A 19,982-nucleotide genomic window follows, 5' to 3' on the forward strand; every position below is an offset into this window, starting at 1 on the left:
TGCTATTTTAGTCTATGTTGAGCCAGATCTACTTCATTCCTGTAGTTTTTGACTGAGGGATGATTAAGGGAGCAGTTGCAGACCCCACCCGAACCAACTCAGATCAACGATTGGACTGACTGTTAGCTGTGGCCAGGACACAGAACCCCCTGAGAGGATAGACTCCCACAGCCAGAATAGTGCCACTAACCTAAACCAAATGGGCAAAGAAGAATGGCAAAAAGCTGTATGAAGTAGAGGATATTAACCCTCTTAAATTGATACTACCATGATGCCCTTATGTTCTAGAAGGAAATTAAGTAAGACATGTTGTGCCATTTATTTAATGACTTATTAAATATAACATAACAGACCTTTGGTGAAGTTACATTAACATTAAATGTCGATAACTAAGGTGCACAATTGGTATTTAGATCTGTAAAGGCCTTATGGTTTAATGTTTTGAGAACCTTTCCAAGGCATAACAAGGGAGCCTCTAATCTTCTGCCTTCTTTGGTATTGCTGCAATCTCTGCCTTGGTTACAATTTCATCCATCTTAATGAAGGTCTCCGTCAGGGTGTTTATCTGAATCGTCATTAAGGGAAAAAACTTGAGTAGTTCCTGGGGAAAAAAAAGGTCAGTGGAGTGGATGTATCATGATGTACTGAAATGGTATGCATATATAAAGGAGTATGAATATTATGCTTAAAACACTTTCAAGTCCTCATATTACTAAAGCTGTTGTGCAGAAAAAACTCTTTAGAGTTGTAACGTAGTAAAGAAGTGGCATACAATAGAAATGAGAGCATTTTTAAAATAGAGTACAGAATAAAGGCGTGGAGTACACGAAAGGGAAAACGAATTGTGTGACAACAACATCTGAAGCAGCACAAAGCTACTGGATAAACCATTTTGAGAGAGATGCAGTAGTGAAAAATGTATGGCTGAAAAGAGGCATGCCAGTGCAAGTTATGAAGAATATGCTAGTGGGGATACAAGTGCAAGCTGAGGTTATTTTTGTTTACGTTTTCAGATACCAGCTTACAACTCAAGATAATTGTTATACTAACTAAATATATCTGCAGTCAGCACAACTTAGCCAACTACTAAGAAGACCTTGGTAGTTAACCATTGGTTCCTGTGGCTCCTATTGTCTGTATGTAGGAACCATCATCTCAGTGCAACACACACTAAAATAGTGCAACCTGATTTGCCCTTCCAAACATCATATACTGGTAACAAAGCCGTGAGTCTTGAAACTGCAAATCAGACTTCTTGCCATGGCATAAGAGTGTAAGCAAAACTAATGATACTATACTGTCTATTTGTAGCTTGCAACTGGATCCTATGCTGCTTTTGTAGCTTGTAGATTGGACAGTGGCCTGAGGCAGCCTTTTCCCACACATCCTAGAAACAGACCTCGCCACATTGCAAGTGCAAGTTTTTCTTTTATGCTGTGTAGCCCACTCACATAATAAATATTTGGTTTCGTCATCACTGGATAGTAGAAAGATTGCAGATTACGACAGTGTTATAAACCACATCAATTGACTAAATATATAAAAAAAAAAAAAAGAGATAATGCAAGTTGAAGCCAAAGCCAGGGTTATAAAAATTTAAACGGGCTTTAATTCCTTGCTGATTTTTTCTTGGAATTTTTAGGCTACTGTAAAACAAACAATACCATCTGATGAAGAAAATGCTCCTGAAGATGATGGTGTCAACAGATTATCAATATGTTAGAAAGGAAGGGAGGTAAGCAAGTTGCCTACAACTTTGTATAAAACTTGCTTACCTCCATTCCTCTCTAACTTATCAATAATCTGTTGACACTATCACCTTCAGCAACCTTTTCTTTATCAGGTGGCATTCTTAGTTTTTAATAGCTTAATAATTCTATGAAAAAATCAGCATGGAATAAAAAGCGGTATAAACATTTATGACCCCGTCTTGGACTTCAACTCGCTTTATTTCCCTTATTTTTTGTCAATCTAAGTTGTTTTTTACACAGTTGTAATCTGCAATCTATCTACTGTCCAGTGATGAAGAAACCCAGTATGTATTATGTGACATGAGTGGGCTACAGAGCATAGAAGTAAAGCTTGAAGTGTGGGGAGGTCTGTTTCTACGATGCGTATGAGAAAGCTGCCTCAGGCCTCTGTCCAATCAGTTAGGAGTTTACAAAAGTAGCCTAGGCTCCAGTTGCAAGCTACAAATAGACAGAGTAAAGAACCTCATTCTGACCCTTTGTCAAATTGATTTGGTGTTAGATATTGCTTGTAATAAATTGAGGTTAATTTAAATTTTAGCATTTTGCAAGAAGTCCATCAGTTAAAACTGCAAATTCAATTTTGTTTTCTTAGCAGGTCACCCGTGAAGTCTTGCAGCAACACTGTAATATACTTGTTGGCCAGCAGATTCCCTGAACAAAGTCTGCTGTGTTGCTGAGGCCATGGATCATCATTGGACTAACTACTGGTGAAGTACTGGAGTATGAGAATGTTTCCCAAAGTAGTAATGTACATGCATGGTTAGCTCTCTCAGCAATGAGCGACAATGTGGTTGGCAAAAATATAAGCCGGGTACATGACCTGGGACAAGTTAGTAATGACAGCAATACCACACCTTTTCTTTTTTGTGCCAATGTATTATGCTGACCCTCAACCGTTACAGTGAAACACAATCTGAGCCAACACTCACCCTTAGTATTCTTGTAGTTTGTGTGGGGAGTGGACATATGTCTTATTGGTCAGGAATCCTTTCTCTCCTGATTATAAGTTTATCTGAGCTTAGGGGCATGTGATGTGTCAGGATGGGATGGAGAAAGTAATGACAGCGTGTGGAGGTGGTGGAGTGGTTTGGTGCATTAAGTGATTTGGATTGCGTGATGAGGATGGGAGAAGTGAATTGTGAAGGCGTGGGCGTATGAGGAGAAGGATTGAGGAGGGGATGTCAAGGGAAGACCACCTGTGAAGTGGATCAATAGGGTGAGTGAGTATTTGAGTGTGAGAGTTGGAAGTAGCAGGATTGAATGTGCTGAGAGGGAGTGCCAGAACAGGGAGAGATGGAGACACTTCTGCTGTGGCCATAGTTACAGGGGAACAAGTTTACTCAGTGTGGCAAGAAAAGTGTATGGAAGGGTTTTAAATGAGTGGATGAAGAAAATAACTGAGAAAAGTGTAGGCAATGAACAAAGGGGTTTTAGGAAAGGGAGGGGTTGTGTAGACCAAATATTTGCAGCGAAAATGTTAGTTGAAAAATACCTAGAGAAGGATAGGAAGCTGTCTGTTGCTTTCATGGACCCAGAGAAGGTATATGACAGGGTTGACAGGAAGGGTTTATGGGATGCTCAAAGGATATATGGTGTGGGAGGGCATCTGCTGGAGGGAATCAGATCCCTCTATAAGGATGCGAGTGCCTCTGTACACGTAAATGGTGAGTTTTGGTGTTGGTGTGGGTGTGAGACAGGGGTGTGCTATGTCACTATGTCTTTTTAATGTGTACATGGATGGCTGTATGAGAGAAATGAAAGCCAGAGTGGGGGAGTGGGGTCTAAGGCTAAAAGTGAGAGGTACAGAGGGAAAATTTAGGCTCACTTGTGAAAATCATGAGGGGTAAAGGGAGGATTAAGAGATGGGGTATCTGCTAGTCTTATCATTTACCTCTATAATCTAGACACAGATTGGGCCCCCTCCTACCTCTCCATGTATTAATTCCATACAATGCAAGCAACTCTACTGATTGTCTCCCTGCCAGAGAGAGGCAGAGGGTAAAGCAAAATTTGCAAGAAACTATACTAATGCTAATCTTTTGTGCATCAGATTATGTGCCTTACTCCATCTACTTTATGCATGGTCAGATAAAAGGATACAATATCATTGTACTGATTCAGCATGTTCTTGATTTGTGTACTCTGCTGTGTAGTTTGTTCTTCTGTTTCCCTCTGATGACCGGCTACAGCCATTAACTCTTCCTCTAGGTTTGCACAATCTGAAAGAAACAAGACAATAATTCATGCTTCTTAGCTTCAAGCTTCAGTTGAGCTAAAGCTTTAAATGGCACCCACATACCGGAGGTTGGACATAATGGCTGACTAACCCCTGGTACCCATTCACTGCTGGGCAGACATGGGGCATGGATTAAAGGAAACAGCCTATCTTTCTTCACTCTGCCCAGGAATCAAACTCAGGACTTATTGGTGGAGGTGGGCCTGCATACCTCTACACTACAGAGCTCCATAGTGGAGTGGTTAGCATGCTCGTTTCACAACCAAGAGGTCCCAGGTTCGATTCTCATGCTGAGTGGAGACAGACAGGTAGCTTCCTTTAATCCATGCCCCATGTCCACCCAGCAGTGAAAGGGTACTAGGGGTCTGTCAGGAGTTGTGTCCTGGTTACTGTCTGTGTGTGGGTGCGATGTGAGGTTTTAGCTGTACCCAAATATTTGTCACACAAGCTCCAAGCTCATTTGGGGAGGGTACTGGCTGGCAATCACAAGTCCAATGTGCAATCAGACAGACCATGGTGAACAACACATGACTCTCACATAGACTGCCAATAATTAAATCAGGCAGATCAAGAGTAAAGGGCTGGAGGAGAACCCAGGCAAGATGAAACAGCAACTTGAAGAAAATTATGTGAGAGCATGAAGGCATGAGGGTGATAAAAAAAGACCAGAAGAATTGAAAGTAAATATTCATGTGGAATTTCAGGTAAATCTAAGAGATTATAGAATACCAGCAGAAAGAAACCCAGCAAGAGATGAAAAAAGGTTGTGCTCAAGGTACTAAAAAACAGGATCCTGGTAAAGTAGGTAGCAGAAAAGAGAGAATTGTGATAATTGTGAATTGAAAGGACATCATTTGCCAGACAGCTGCATTGAGTATTTTATGGAGGCCATGATTTTGCCTCAATTGTTATGTGGCCAAACCAATTTTTTTACTCAAAGTGTATTGACTTAAGCTTAGGGGCAGGAAGGTTCACATTATTGTTGGCTTGCTTGCTTTCTCAAAGAATAGTACAATAGCACAATAAACATGATATTGGAGCAGGCACTGGAAACATTATGGCAATGTCCCACAGCAAACATGAGACAGAGGACACAAACAACAGTCACGGTGCCATACATCTCGGTTAAAAAAGTAGTGTACACCTAAGTAGGGTCATGTTATTCAAGTAAATGATGATAAATATATGTAATGGATAATGTGCTACTTTGAATAATTGTAATGTAAATGCAGAGAAAAAATAAATGGAGTTTGACATATTTCCTTTTCTTGTCATGTGGTGCAATCCCTGGTACAGTTTATTAGATTGCCATATACCTACTCCTGAGACAGCTATAATTTCAGAGACATATCCACTAATGATATTATTGGCACTGAAGGGTCTCTAAAGCTTGAAAAAGCATGACAATATCCAGCCTCCGGAGTTTCCCTAACAGACTAAGTATTAGATTCTCAGAGAGGCTCAAATTGAATGCATGTTATGGGCAGAGTTGATTAAACCTGAGTTTTACTTTATCAAGATTATATAGCTACCTATCTAGCATAATAAAACTTAAAAATGACAGTGAACTATAGCCTTCAATTATTTCAACCTGTAACTTGGTGTGAAGTCTTTCACTAAATACCACTAAGTCAAGAATGTGTTATAAGTAACCTCCTCTACCAATGAGGTATGATATTTGGATATTTTACTATTGCTATGCATCATCTCTGATTATACAACTTGTTTTGTTTAGTAAGAAATGAAGCTGAAGAAGACCATGCTGACCTTTGATGTGCTGTGAGTCGAGGACATGCTTGAGTGAGTTGAGGGTAGTCAGGTGGCTGTGGTAGGAATGCAGCTGTTCCTCACGGCCAAGCACCAAGTCCAGCTTCACACTGTCACACACCTCCAGCCCCTCGCCATACCCAGGATCGAGGTAGCGCTCCAGTTCATCCACTGTGGAGTACACATTATTATTACATCTCCACATTACAATGAGCAGTAAGATAAATTCCCCACAACTACTAACCTCCATGGTCTAACGGTCAGGTTGCCTTGCTACCATTCCACGGGCCCTGGTTTGAATCCTGGCCTGGGCAGCCGGCGTGCAGCTCACCCAGCTATTCATTCTCCCTTTCAGGCTGGTTGATAAATGAGAACCTGGGAAGGTAAATGCGGCAATCCCGGATTTCACATTGGCCTGTGTCCCGGGGTAACTGGTTGTTACCTACCATGGGCTCAGAGGGCCAGCGGATCGGAGATGAGCACCGCAGCCACGCTCATCTATTGCGTATGCACCCACCTTTACCTTACTTTCATGGTGGGGTGTTTTGCATTAAAACAAAAACATTTCAACATGGGAAAAAATATCACTCCCTTGAATAGAACATGTTATATGCACACACACATACATTTGTACACGCAATGTTACAGACCTGAGAAGTACTAATGCGTCATAGAAAAATTAGAGTGTAGATCAAGAAAATAACATGCTGGATGAGGAATGAAATAAAATGAAGAGGCTACTCCAAGAGAATGATATTCTGGCGAAGAAACAAGAGGAAAACCAGGATATGAAAAAATCAGAAGTAGTAAGGTAAACCTAAATTAGAGAATAGGAAAGGATGTAACCCAGCCAAGAAATGAAAAGAGAAGTGACTGAGGTGCTCAAAGTCAGTAAGACTGGTAAGGAGGTAGTTGAGGAAAAGAAATTTATAGGCTCAGGAAAGCCTATGCCAATCAGATTTGAGAGGGAAGAGAACTGATAAGGCTAAGCTACAATGGGAAAAGGACAGTTATTTAAAATGAATGGAAGAAAGCTACCTCAAGTCACCTTCCCAATCTACCAAGGCAGCCTACTATGGGTTTCATAGGCTGTGTTTTATCTTTTATTGGGAAAAAATTAATGCACTGAATAAGGAGGATAATTTGGCAGAGCATGTTACGGACCCTGCCCTATTTTCATCAATATGATTAATTAACCAGATGTGGATCATTGAAGCATTCATAATACATATACTAATGAAAAAAAAAAAAAAAATGTCATGAAGTTTTTTTGATGTGTGGCTGGCAAATGTTGCTGTGGAGATGGTGTAGCGTACATATGCAAGGAGGCCAATATTTTATACTGGTTTCAGCATTATATACCGAGCTCTCCAGGTGTGAACACAGTGTTTCGGCTGAGTCTCTCGGCTGGAGGGCTGGCAGGCTGATGCAGTGACTGGAGAGCTAAATCAAGGTTATTTTAACTTTTCTGATAATGGTAATGAGAAAATTAAATGAGTAAAAAAAAATTTGAGGCAGGGCATTGAGCTCACTTTTACCACAAGTTAACATGTCAGGCTTGCATCAGGAAGCTCTTCACCTGCTGGATTTTATCATTACGTGTCTTATAAATTCTAGAGGAGTGCATCAAGACACCTCTCCACCTGAAATTGACCTCTCCTTGGCCACCACTCTTTACTTCATGTGTTATAGGAGCAGTGATAAGCAGGGGTTTTTTTCTACATTTTCTTTTTGTTGCCCTTGAGCTGCTTCCTTTGTTGTATATATAAAAAAGCCAAGTTAATAAACCATATTGATGAAAATGGGGCAAGGTCTGAAATATGCTCTACCAAATGACCATCTTCATCCAATGCTGTGTTAAACGGTTATTCCCTAAAAATAATATAACATGGCCTCTGAATTCAGGGTCTCTGGATTTAATTGCAAACTACAAACAGAAAGAATATAAGTTTGAAGTGAGATATATAGATTTTTAATACAGACAGGGGCTGAATAAAAGTAATGGACTTGTGGATAGAGTGAATTGACTCTGGAGGATGTTGTTAATGTAAATATGAATGAAAGTTTTAGATTGTGTTTAATATGCTTACCGGAGCTCCCTCGTATTGAAGGCACCCCAAAAGATCAAGAGAAACACTCACGTCTCTTCATCACCATCATCATGCGGTCCCTGGTGCCCAGAGCACTCCCCAGGCGCCCCCCAAGAGAGGCCAGTGTTGACACAACCTGTGAAAACATCTCAGTTAGCAAGAGGTACAGGTTGGCTCTCTAAGCATCTCTCATACTGGCAGACCATGGCATTCACCTCACTGATACCATTTGTAAAACTGCTACAACAAAGGGCAATCATACTTAAAAATATTTAGTATAATGGTAAACAGAAATGGCCAAAAATAATGTTAGGTAAAGTATTTTTTTTACAGCAAAGGAGGCAGCTCAAGTGAAAAAAAAAAAAAAAAAAGCACTTAAAACTGCTCAAAAAAAAGAAAATAGAACGAGAGGCCAAGGGAGTTTTATAATCGGTTCACCCAAGTCTGAGGAGTGCATTAATGTGCACTGGCAACCTGTTGTCCCACGTGGATAATATATCATAGCCTACGCATAGAAAACAGTTGTCAGAGTCAATAATATGCAGGCAACAATAACAAATACCATCAATTATAGTTGATTTTGAGTTAAAAATGATTAGTAATGTCCCGAACGTCTGTTTTGTTAATATAAATCCTGCTAATTTTCTCGGTGGCAGACAGCACCAAGGCTGTTTAATAATTATGGAACAGGTGTTTGCATTCTAACCAAGTTTCACCACATTGTTCACTGAGTTAAGATGCTTTATAACACAGGAAAAAAAAACTGTTAATTTTAACATTTCGTTTTTCATTTTAAGGTTTTGAACATGTCTGCGGTAAAGGTATAATGAACTATAATCAAGATTAAAACACCAAGGATTCGTTTTACAGTATGTGAATACTGGGAGGCTAGAGTGACCAGGGTGGGAGGCCAGAGTGACCAAGGGTGGAGGCTGGAGTGACGCCAGGGCCGGAGTTACTAGGGACCAGAGTGACTGGATAGCTATGGACACCCTGTATGGAATCCATAGGTACAAGTTACGGAACATGACAGCGCTTGAAAACGTTAATAAAAGAGCTACAAAAATTGTTCCTTCGATAAAATCTCAGTTATAAAGAAAGCTTGAGGAAACTGGATTTGCCAAGTTTAACCTGTCGCCATGCCCGAGGAAACATGATTGGGACTTTCAAGACGTTCAAGATCTATGATCCAGCAGTCACTGTACACTTAACATGAAACAATCAAGCAACCAGCAGGGGCCATAACCTGAAACTGGAAGAAATCAGAGCACAAAAAGGAGTTTGAAGGCATTACTACACTGTCAGGACTCACGATATGTGGCACAGTCCCAAGTTACTGACTCGGATAGTGTGCTACAAGCTGAATGAAGACTGGACACTGCCAGGGGTGCCTTCAACTTCAAATGCTATATAAATCACAAACAATCAAGTAAACATAAACAAAGACACTTATTTACACCCGACAACTACACGATCCACTAGAGACAGCCACAACCTCAAATACCACACTTACCAGACTAACAATTCAAATATTCAATCTTTCCCCGCAGCATCCAAGAGTGGAATCATCTCGCATCTCATGTACGTAGTCAATAGTCCCACTCTTGACACATTTAGGAATAGGATCACCAATCATTATCTCCCTAACCCCGGCCCTTTACCATATCCCAATGCCTTTCCTCATCCTAACCCTTATCCTAATCCTGGACCCTTGAATCCCCCGCATATGAAGCCACCCGAGAATGGCCCTCTGCGGGTCCCCTAGAAATTAAATTAAATGAAAAAAAATACGACCATAGAGCCCCCCTCCCCTGGTCACACCGGGGAGAATAAAACCTACCGAGATGACCAAAAAGCGGACAAGGAGACCAAAAAAAAAAAAAAAAAAAAAGACCGTCCAGAAAAATAAAAGACCCCTGGAGCTTGACCCCACCATCCCCCCGGGCGTGCATGGGGCCGGGGGGGTCCTCCTCACCTCGGGGTACTCGTCCTCCTTGGGCAGAGGGCCGAATATCTTCTCCTCGAGCAGTTTTACTCGGTTTTCCAGATCTGTCAAGCCCCGCTCCTCGGCCATCTTGCTCTGATGATGACGATGATGGCTGTGCTGCGGCGGCGGCCACTCCTCCTTGGCAACGGCACGGGAGGTGATGACGATGATGGGTGTGTTGATGACGATGATGGGTGTGTTGATGATGTTGGGTGTGTTGATGACGATGATGGGTGTGTAGATGACGATGTTGGGTGTGTTGATGACGATGTTGGGTGTGTTGATGACGATGTTGGGTGTGTTGATGACGGTGATGGGTGTGTTGATATGATGATGATGGGCGTGCTGATGATGATGTTGGGTGTGTTGATGACGATGTTGGGTGTTGATGACGATGATGGGTGTGTTGATGACGATGATGGGTGTGTTGATGACGATGATGGGTGTGTTGATGACGATGATGGGTGTGTTGATGACGATGATGGGTGTGTTGATGACGATGATGGGTGTGTTGATGACGATGATAAGTGTATTAATGACTATATGATGGGTGTGTTGATGACGATGTTGGGTGTGTTGATGACGATGGGTGTGTTGATATAATGTCGAAGATGATGGTAATTCTTTACAAGAGGTCCGCCTCCCCTTCCGCCACTCCAGACCCCCTACCCCCCAAGACAAGCTTAATTGGGGACCTGTGGGGAATCGGGGTTCTGGGGGGAATCAAATTAACTGAAAAATGGGCCTCCAAAATATCCCTAAAAAAAATTCCAAAATATAGGGAAAATTCCCTTGTCTCCTTAGCAAAGGGAGGGTCGAAAGCACAGAGTTATAAGTTGTATATAACTCTGTGGTCGAGAAATTTTGGAGTCCCATATTTCAGTCAAGCTGCGACTGTTCATTTAGTTATTACCTTGAAATTTAACCGAAGAACTGTGTGCTTCTCTCTCTCTCTCTCTCTCTCTCTCTCTCTCTCTCTCTCTCTCATTTCTGAATTTGCATCTTTCACCTCCTTGAGAGAGAGAGAGAGAGAGAGAGAGAGAGAGAGAGAGAGAGAGAGAGAGAGAGAGAGAGAGAGAGAGAGAGAGAGAGAGAGAGAGAGAGAGAGAGAGAGAGAGAGAGAGAGAGAGAGAGAGAGAAACATGAAATGAGAAGGATAGGAAGAGTGGTACAAAATTAGTGAGGTATGACATAGGAGTTATCTGAGGCAAGTATTGTTTAAGTAACAGACCCTCACAGACTAAAGATGCAAGTTTTGATGACCTGCAAGACTGGAAGCTTATCAAACAATTCCACTATCAGTGTCCAAACGTCTGTAGTACACTAACGGCCCTGCATAACTTTATAATTAAAAGATGAAATAGTATATAACTTTTATTATCAGATATCATTAGAATTATAAATGATACATGTATTTTATTGTATTAAAATTGAGCTTACTTAAAAAAAAAGTAATAGTAGTTATTGAAAGTATAAATGAGCACTGACAAACTGGATTAAAACTTGGCATACAGCAGTCCCTCACATATTCACACTTAATATGGCAGTCTATAATGTCTTCAATGTCTGAATGGATGGATCAATTTCTTACTAAACCTTTCCTAACCTACTTTTTTTTTTTTTTTTTACAGCAAAGGAGACAGCTCAAGGGCACAAAAAAAGTAAACATTAATAAAAAAAAAGCCCGCTACTCGCTGCTCCTAAAAAGAATCCAAAGAGGTGGCCGAAAGATAGGTCAGTTTCGGAAGGAGAGGTGTCCTGATACCCTCCTCTTGAAAGAGTTCAAGTCGTAGGCAGGAGGAAATACAGATGAAGGAAGATTGTTCCAGAGTTTAACAGCGTGAGGGATGAAAGAGTGAAGATGCTGGTTAACTCTTGCATAAGGGGTTTGGACAGTATAGGGATGAGCATGAGTAGAAGTCGAGTCGAAGGTGCAGGGGGAGGAGGGGGGGGGGCATGCAGTTAGCAAGTTCAGAGTTCAGAGCAGTCAGCGTGGAAATATCGATAGAAGATAGAAAGAGAGACATTTATTCTGGCGGAATTTAGAGGTGAAGTATGGGAGGTATGGGAGAGAGGCAACATTGCGGTGATTTAAGGTGTAGAAAGATCTGATGAGGAGAGCTGATGAGACGAAGAGCCTTTGCCTCCACTCTGTCCAGAAGAGCTGTGTGAGTGGAGCCCCCCCACACATGAGATGCATACTCCATACTTAGTCACCATTACTGGTACCTCACACCCACCTATTCATTTCTAGTATCTTTGCTTAGAGGTGAGAGTATATTTTGATTTTTTCTACAATTTCAGAAGCTTGAAAGATGTCATGTCACCATTACATCATACTGTCTTTCCATGCTTACATTCGTTACATTTGGAACAAGCTGAGAATCTATTAAAAACAAGTGTATCAATCTTGGAAGGCTACAATGTTATTTTTTTCCCAGTTTTGCAGATTAATTCTCCCAAAGTTCAAATTTTCCAAAAGCTTTAAATGATGAATTTCAATTGTACATAAGAAAATACCGTACTTACTATCATTTACAAAACTAAGCAATGCAAAAAGGTAGCAAAATAAATTTGTTTGTAGTCATGAGCCCAACAATACCAATAGTCAACTTGCAGCATAACTCAGTTCACTACAGACATTAGCACATTCACCCTAATGATGCATATTTTTAATACAATACACTCAAAAGTTGGTTTGGGATTGTTTGACTTCTATACACTCAAAAGATGGTTTGGGATTGTTTGATTTCTACCTTTAAATTTATTTTTTCATGAAAACTCAGAATACATAAACATTATAGTGAAGAAAACACTTTAGAACTGGGGAACAGACGGACCACATCTGGAGCATCATATTACGATTAATGGGCATAAGGAATTAAAATACTGCAGCATTGTTAAAAAAAAAAAGGAAAAAACATGAACTGATTGATAAAATTGTTACCCTGCACTCTAAGTCAACTAACCACTCTAATCTTATGCTGTCAGTTGCTGCTGCACTAATACGCATCCTCACTCACCCCTCCTAAGGTTGTCAGGGCACAGGTAATACTACTTATGTTAATACTGTTCTGCATCTTCGGTACTTAAAAAGTTGACTAGACAAAGGAGTACTAATCTTTTTGTGAATTAGCAATACCCTAAATAAGAGAGAATTCCTGATCAGCAGCATGACAGTTCAGATAACATTGATATTAAAAGGTATGAAAGTGAAAAAATGTATGCTAACTGAGTATTATGTATATACTGCACAAAACCTATATATTATAATTGCCTATTTACCTACTTAGTTTCTATCTTACCCTATTGAACTGTATGAAATTACTAAATTGTACAAAGAGGTGTGTATCACAATATTTGGTCACTAACGACTTATACAAAAGCACAATCCAATAAAAATTCAATATTCATGGAACTTTTTTCTTAACAAGTGGTTCTTAGCCAACTTGGTTTTCATGAAGTGACAAGAAAAAAACAGCTGTATTCAAAGGCGCACTTCAGATATTGTGGCAATACTTAACCTTTCACAAGAATTCTTTCTTCCTTCATATTATTGCTCACTCATTTTTTCTGCTTTACTGCTTATATTTCAAGTCCTAAAGCCAGAATACTTGTTGAGACAGTTGAGTGTCTTTTGTTGATGTGGAACAAACACTGAGACTAGAATTTGAACTAGCAAGCCTTCACACCCTTCCCGTGTTAAAGTGTACTTGTTGCTGTGTTTCCTTGGGAATGGAAGAAACGTAGGCATGGGAATTATAAAATAAACATTTCGCCACAAATATGGAATAAAATCTTAATGATAATAGCTAGATAATGTATTTGTTATGAATACCATTGCTTTCCTTTTATAAAGGGAGCTCCACCAAAGATTTCTTATATAAAAAAAAGCTGACATAAGAATCCATTAGTTATCCTTGTAAGACTGCACATACCCTATTAATGTTTTTTTTTATTCGGCTGAAAAATATGAAGGGTTATCATAAAACTATATGGAGGCTATGGTGTGTCAAGAACTTAAACTATTGACTAGCTAAGTATCCATATACCCACCTCAGATCCATATCAGGGATAATTCCACCACCAACAAAGATGACTTGAGTCAGGTGGATACATCCCAAAGCAAACAAATAAGAAGTACTGACCATGATGGGGAATCTTAAGGGGAACAGACTGATAGTTTTTTGACACAACACATGACTGATTCAAAGGAACAAATAGTAACTGGCCTTCTTTGAGCACAGCCCAAAACACTAGACACAAATTAGCAGGATCCTAAGGTTACAATTAAAATTCTATATTTCCTACTGAAAGAACAAACAAGTGGTTAAAACAGCAAGTCTTACTCAGCACAAACCAACTGCTGTACCACTAATCAGAATACATAAATTGTTTCTTTCATGATAACTAGTTCACAGAAACTTTCATATCTAACCTGACTAGCTTTATGTAGTCTCTGTATATCACTGTGTCATATTCTTGCTTAACTCTGTAGCCACCACAAGCACCTGTCTTACAAACAGCTTTTATTAACCTTTTACATGAGGACAGTTCATACTCTTTCGTGAGGTGTTTTAGCTTTCTGTTAATTCTGCTCTTCAATGTAAATGCGTTACATAAAACATGCATGCGGTATTTTGAGAAAGGATGAAGATAGTAATGAAAATATGTTAGAGTTTTGGTATAGATATAACAGCAAAGGGAGTGAGAGTGAATGATCATAACTTTGTGAAGCATGAATGAGGATAGGGTTGAGGGAGTGTCAGGGGCAGACCACAAGTGAAATGGATCAGTAGAATTGGAGAGAGGGAGTTGGCAAGCAAAGGACAGGATGTGCTGAGAATGAGTACTGTAACAAGGAGAGTTGGAGAGGTTTCTGCTGTGGCCACCCATCTGAAGGAAGTTAACATCAGGGTACAGGGCATCAGATATAGATAAAAATAGGCTGCAAAATGAGTACCATGAAAGTGGAAAGTATTAATCTCTCAATTTTAAAACTAGTATAAATATGAATCTCCTTGTAGATACTGTTTCTAAGCTCATATTAAAGTTTATCTGGCATGACTATATATTGTCAGATAATTTTGCAAATCATACAATAGAGGAATCACAGCCATCAGACATACAGACACTAGTAAAACTAAACTGACTACTTTCAACCCCATATACACCCACACACACATTGTCCTGATTGCCACAAATGGGGGAGGGATTTTCCACTGTTACCTCAAGCTTTGATATTTCCCTCTGCAACAAATAAAAAAGGCACTGTCTAATATTTTCTTCTTACATATTCTTCCATTTCATTGTGTACTTTTCAAATTTTGCTTGTTTATAATGTATATATCATATTATCAATACTTTATTCATGTTCAGCCAAATTTTGTTTCTTCTCTAACAGTGATAATCGCAAATGATTCCTCTGAATTAAAAGACTGGTAAGCGTTCATAGGCTTTCAAACTTTGTTTGTGTCTATGATTCTAGGATTGTTAATTGCCTGGAGTAAGTAAAACCTGGGAAGTTTTTTCTGATACCATGTTTCCTCAGGGACCGTCCCTTGAGTGGGTGGCCACAGCAGCAGACTCTAGTTTTCTCTCTGCCTGTGTGTTTTCAGTTTTTAAATCCAAGAAAAATCTGCATCATTATTTTTTTGCTTATGCTCAAAGCATGAGGAATAAAGCATCAAAACTTGTTTTTAAAAATGTATGCTTCAGCAGCTCCTGTTTACTAATAAAAACACCTAAACCACCCAGAGTTATTAATACAAAATAATATTAGTAGTGTGAGGTGAGCCAGGCTGGAATATGAATTAAGCATCAGGAATTTTTACAAGTTTTAGCCTGGCTATAAAGACTTCATGTAGTGACTTATAAATGAAAGTTTGGTCTAAATCACAGCTGAAGCATTCCAAGACACCCGTATTTGAATGTGATCACCGATACTCAGATCCAAAGTGTTAGCGCTTAAAACTATATCCACAGTTTAGCATTGCATGTCTTCAGGTGATGACACGTACAGTGATGTTTGTATACTTGAAATTATTCAAGATCGCAATGCAGATTCATTACCCTATTAGTAAACTTTCGTAAGTAGGAAACAAACTTTTTAACTCAGGAAATATGAGTACGGCTACAACTTGAATTCTCTGCACTCAGTCAAGTGCATTTTTCCCTGAAGTTGCTGATTATTTACACTGAATATGAAACATTTGTACACAGATACGCAAAAACTTGAAAATGGGAATATGAAGTCTAGTCCAACCATGGCAGGATACAGTTCTTGATGACTGAAACATTGTGATGCCACTCTGTGTGATACACTCCTGGCACCTCATAGATCTTGACCTTCCCAGCTTTGTCCAGAGTATGAAGTCCAAACAAATCTTGTTTGTAGAAAGTCTGGTCCTTCATTTCAACTATATTTTCTTGACTGTCATAAAAGCTATAGTGGCTGAAAAAAATGGTAAACATATGATAGATGGTTCATAGTTGCTCATAGTTTCTACATATAACTAGTGTTTTCATGGCAAGGAAAACAAGAGGAAAATTGTTCCAAAACTGCCAACTGAAAGACGAAGGTACTTGCCCCTATTGCACATCCTTAGTGTGTTTAAAATAGCTGGAACATTGAAAATATTCTAAATGTAAAGAAAGACAAGCAAAGACAAAGCAAGATACACCTAAACGGACAAGCAAGATACATGTAAACAAGATAACTGAAGTGCTTCAAACTGAACACCCTGCTTTCCTTACCTGGACTGCCAGGGAGTAATGACACCATCATCTGGGCCTCCAATCAAAACAAGGTTCTTCAGCTTTAAATAATTTTGTCGGTAATCCTCTTGGTAGGAACTGTTGATTTCGTTGTTTATGTATGGGAGGTAGTTGTTGAACCTGTCACAAAGATTGACAGTGGAAAATATATTTCAATGGAAGACACTTAGCCAAGAATGTAAATACTAAATGAATTATCAGTACATGGAAAAATCTTATGTCGCAGATACTACTGTATAATATAGCAAAACGATACACGATTCAGTCCAGTGATTTTGTGGTAGTAAATTGCCAGTTGGCAGAGAGACTACCTCTAATGCTAGGGTTCTTTCCTTTCCTTTTTTCCACAATTAAAAACAAACAAACAAACAAACATCAGATGCTTCTCTTTTACTGCAGACAGGCCCCAGGGATCTGTTGGATACTTGGAATCTGAGTATGAACCCAAACTTCCATATCTGCCAAATTCTCTTTCAGTCCCTAATCCCAAAGTATTTTATTCTTAAATGTACACTCCAAAACATATTCTTTTGTTACTAAGTCTCACCCAATGACCCCCAAGCCTGCTGCGCCCTGCAAAACATGTTCCATATATCCTTAATGTTTGGGCCCTGGCTGCATGTCTTTATTCTAGCTTCAACCTCCTGATACATATTTCATCTGTTAAAGAAGAATTCCCTGTGATTAATAAATAATATGAAACTCCAATTATAACCAATAAGGACACATATCACCATCAAGTACAAAACAAGGCAAAATATACAAACTTGTAATATAACTTTTGGTGGTGGGGATCATTCCAGTAGTTTGCGACAGATATCCTCTGGCCAACTCGGGAGTAAAACACCTCATATACAGTTTCTTTTATATACTGTGGAAATATCAGACGAAGAAATCCATCTGAAAAAGAAAAGGTATTTGTGAAGCTCTACTGTTGCAAGTCATGTTCTACAAGAAAATGAGATCACAGAAAATGATAAAAAGTTAAATCATTTTCAGCTAACCTCCATACTGTCCAGCTTGAGGAGACGAGAGGGAGATGAAGGTAGTGATGTTGTGGTCTGTAGTTTCCACAATACCTCTGCTTATGATGCCACCTTGTGAGTAACCTGCAATAGAAGCTTTGATAAACAGTGCTCCCAAAATGATATTATAAAATGTCTGTTTTAGTTTTGTTTTTGATAAACTTTAGACTAAAAACCAATCTTATATAACTTTCTAATGACAATCTAAGACTTTATACATTCTACATCATATGTCTGAGCATAGCAAAGAATCAATCAAAACTTAACAGACAGTGTGATGGAAGTAGCTAGAAGAGATATATGATGTTGCCCTCTGCTGTCATGAGAACAGAGGCCACGTGCAGCTAAAGTCTATGCCCGTAACATTACCTTTACCCTCTGCTCATATAAAAATAGTTTAAGGCATGAAAGAAAAATGAAATAGTTGTGACATCAACCTGACTACTTAACAAAATATAATCAGTAATGTCATGGCTTTCTATGCCTGTGTTGCTTACCTATGAGTATGACGCCATCGGTAGCCTCCCGCATGATGGGCAGCATGTGGGCATGGTAGGTCTTCACCTGGTACCACAGAGGGGCAAGGGAACGCCATCCATGCAGTATGTCGATTACATGAACCTCGGTCCCAATGTGATACTGGAAATAAAAACCTGAGTTTAGGGACATTCTCTTATCACAGCAGAATAGAAGATATGCAGATAAAATTAATGCAAAACATTTTTATGTTGTATGCTTATGTATACCTTTATAAAGTGATAATAGCAAAACCAATGAGGCCGAGTTTTATTTTGGTTAAGGATTGACACTGAGTGGAGCTGACCATTGTTGGGAACTAGCTGCACCTCTAAGGCTACTATACACATTGCCAACACCTAACTGTTGGGCATAGGAATTATGCTGTATGCTCCTTTTTCCTGCCCTACATTACAGAGAAAATCACAAAATTAACAGAAAATGTTAAAAGTATGATATGTAAAGACAAGCAAACTTATGACTTAAAGATGAAAAAGTCAAGAGACAGAGAGCACCCGTGATCACAAAAGTATAAATAAGTGCGGCAAGTTTTGATATAGTAACAATGATAGAAAAAGTAAATTTATCATGTCCTGAATTAAAAAGTCAGTGACCCAAACAAACAGCAGCCCAACAGCAGCGAACATTAACCCAACAATGACTTTGGTCCACAACTCTGCCTAATGCACAGTCCATACAAATGTTGAAGAGAGCAGAGCAGCGTATTACCCCGGTAGATATTGCAATCCTGCCTATGCTTCACCTTAACCTATACCTACTTCACCTATGGCTATGCTTCACCTATGCCTATGTTTCACTTATGCTTATGCCTATACTTCACCTATGGCAATGTTTCACCTATGCCTATGCCTTACAGTTATCGTTGAAATGGTTAATTATTGGTGACTTTTTGCAATAGTTAAGTGCCAAAAAACGATAACCTGCCACACCACCTGCCCCCTGAGATAACCTACCACACCACCTGCCTCCTGAGATAACCTGCCACACCACCTGCCTCCTGAGATAACCTACCACACCACCTGCCCCGTGAGATAACCTGCCACACCACCTGCCTCCTGAGATAACCTACCACACCACCTGCCTCCTGAGATAACCTGCCACACCACCTGCTTCCTGAGATAACCTGCCACACCACCTGCTTCCTGAGATAACCTGCCACACCACCTGCTTCCTGAGATAACCTGCCACACCACCTGCCCCCTGAGATAACCTGCCACACCACCTGCCCCCTGAGAAAACCTTCCACACCACATGCATCCTGAGAGAAGCTGCAACACCACCTGCCTCCTGAGATAACCTGCACACCACCTGCCTCCTGAGATAACCTTCCACACCACCTGCCTCCTGAGATAACCTGCCACACCACCTGCCTCCTGAGATAACCTGCCACACCACCTGCCTCCTGAGATAACCTGCCACACCACCTGCCCCCTGAGATAACCTGCCACACCACCTGCCCCCTGAGATAACCTGCCACACCACCTGCCCCCTGAGATAACCTGCCACACCACCTGCCCCCTGAGATAACCTAGCACACCACCTGCCCCCTGAGATAACCTGCCACACCACCTGCCTCCTGAGACACTCGTGAGACAGCAACTCTTCAAGGCACGTTTGTCCACCTGTTTTATATGCTCGGCCAGAAAGTCGAGGCTGAATCTCAGGTCCCAGACGCCATGGATGATGAACACCGGCCTGTAGGCTAAGCACGTCACGAAGAGGAGCTTGGCGCAGAGCAGCAGTTGGTGTAGCGGCCTCATCTCGGAGCGGCGCCTCTTCTGCCCGCGGCCGCCAGCTGATCGCCGCCGTGAC

At 40.3% G+C, this 19,982-nt stretch overlaps 2 protein-coding genes across 2 annotated transcripts; both read right to left on the reverse strand.

Moving 5' to 3' along the window:
- Window positions 1-304: 304 nt before the first annotated feature.
- LOC127003802 (uncharacterized) lies at window positions 305-9,976 on the reverse strand. Its single transcript, XM_050870854.1, has 5 exons — window positions 9,820-9,976; window positions 7,896-7,980; window positions 5,755-5,925; window positions 3,852-3,970; window positions 305-565 (listed from the first exon to the last, which is right to left on the reverse strand). Exons 1-5 carry the CDS (start codon window positions 9,916-9,918, stop codon window positions 476-478), a joined length of 564 nt encoding a protein of 187 aa, XP_050726811.1. The 5' UTR covers window positions 9,919-9,976; the 3' UTR covers window positions 305-475.
- A 3,633-nt stretch (window positions 9,977-13,609) lies between these two features.
- On the reverse strand, window positions 13,610-19,962 carry LOC127003803 (lysosomal thioesterase PPT2-A-like). Its single transcript, XM_050870855.1, has 6 exons — window positions 19,793-19,962; window positions 18,131-18,272; window positions 17,613-17,717; window positions 17,376-17,508; window positions 16,588-16,728; window positions 13,610-16,285 (listed from the first exon to the last, which is right to left on the reverse strand). Exons 1-6 carry the CDS (start codon window positions 19,928-19,930, stop codon window positions 16,087-16,089), a joined length of 858 nt encoding a protein of 285 aa, XP_050726812.1. The 5' UTR covers window positions 19,931-19,962; the 3' UTR covers window positions 13,610-16,086.
- Window positions 19,963-19,982: the final 20 nt, after the last annotated feature.

This window comes from Eriocheir sinensis, chromosome 26 (genome assembly GCF_024679095.1).
Source record: "Eriocheir sinensis breed Jianghai 21 chromosome 26, ASM2467909v1, whole genome shotgun sequence".
NCBI lineage: Eukaryota > Metazoa > Arthropoda > Malacostraca > Decapoda > Varunidae > Eriocheir > Eriocheir sinensis.

Bases quoted from the DNA above. Each gene is read 5' to 3' on its own strand.
- LOC127003803 (XM_050870855.1), bottom strand. From the start codon at position 19,930: ATGAGGCCGCTACACCAACTGCTGCTCTGCGCCAAGCTCCTCTTCGTG. The intron at 18,273-19,792 runs GTGGACAAACGT...TTTTATTTCCAG, and splicing joins TGGCCGAGCATATAAAACAG to TATCACATTGGGACCGAGGT. The intron at 16,729-17,375 runs GTTTGTATATTT...TCTTTGTGACAG, and splicing joins CACCAAAAGTTATATTACAA to GTTCAACAACTACCTCCCAT.
- LOC127003802 (XM_050870854.1), bottom strand. From the start codon at position 9,918: ATGGCCGAGGAGCGGGGCTTGACAGATCTGGAAAACCGAGTAAAACTG. The intron at 7,981-9,819 runs GTGAGGAGGACC...ATGTTTTCACAG, and splicing joins AGGAGGACGAGTACCCCGAG to GTTGTGTCAACACTGGCCTC. The intron at 5,926-7,895 runs GTGAGTGTTTCT...TGTACTCCACAG, and splicing joins GATGATGGTGATGAAGAGAC to TGGATGAACTGGAGCGCTAC.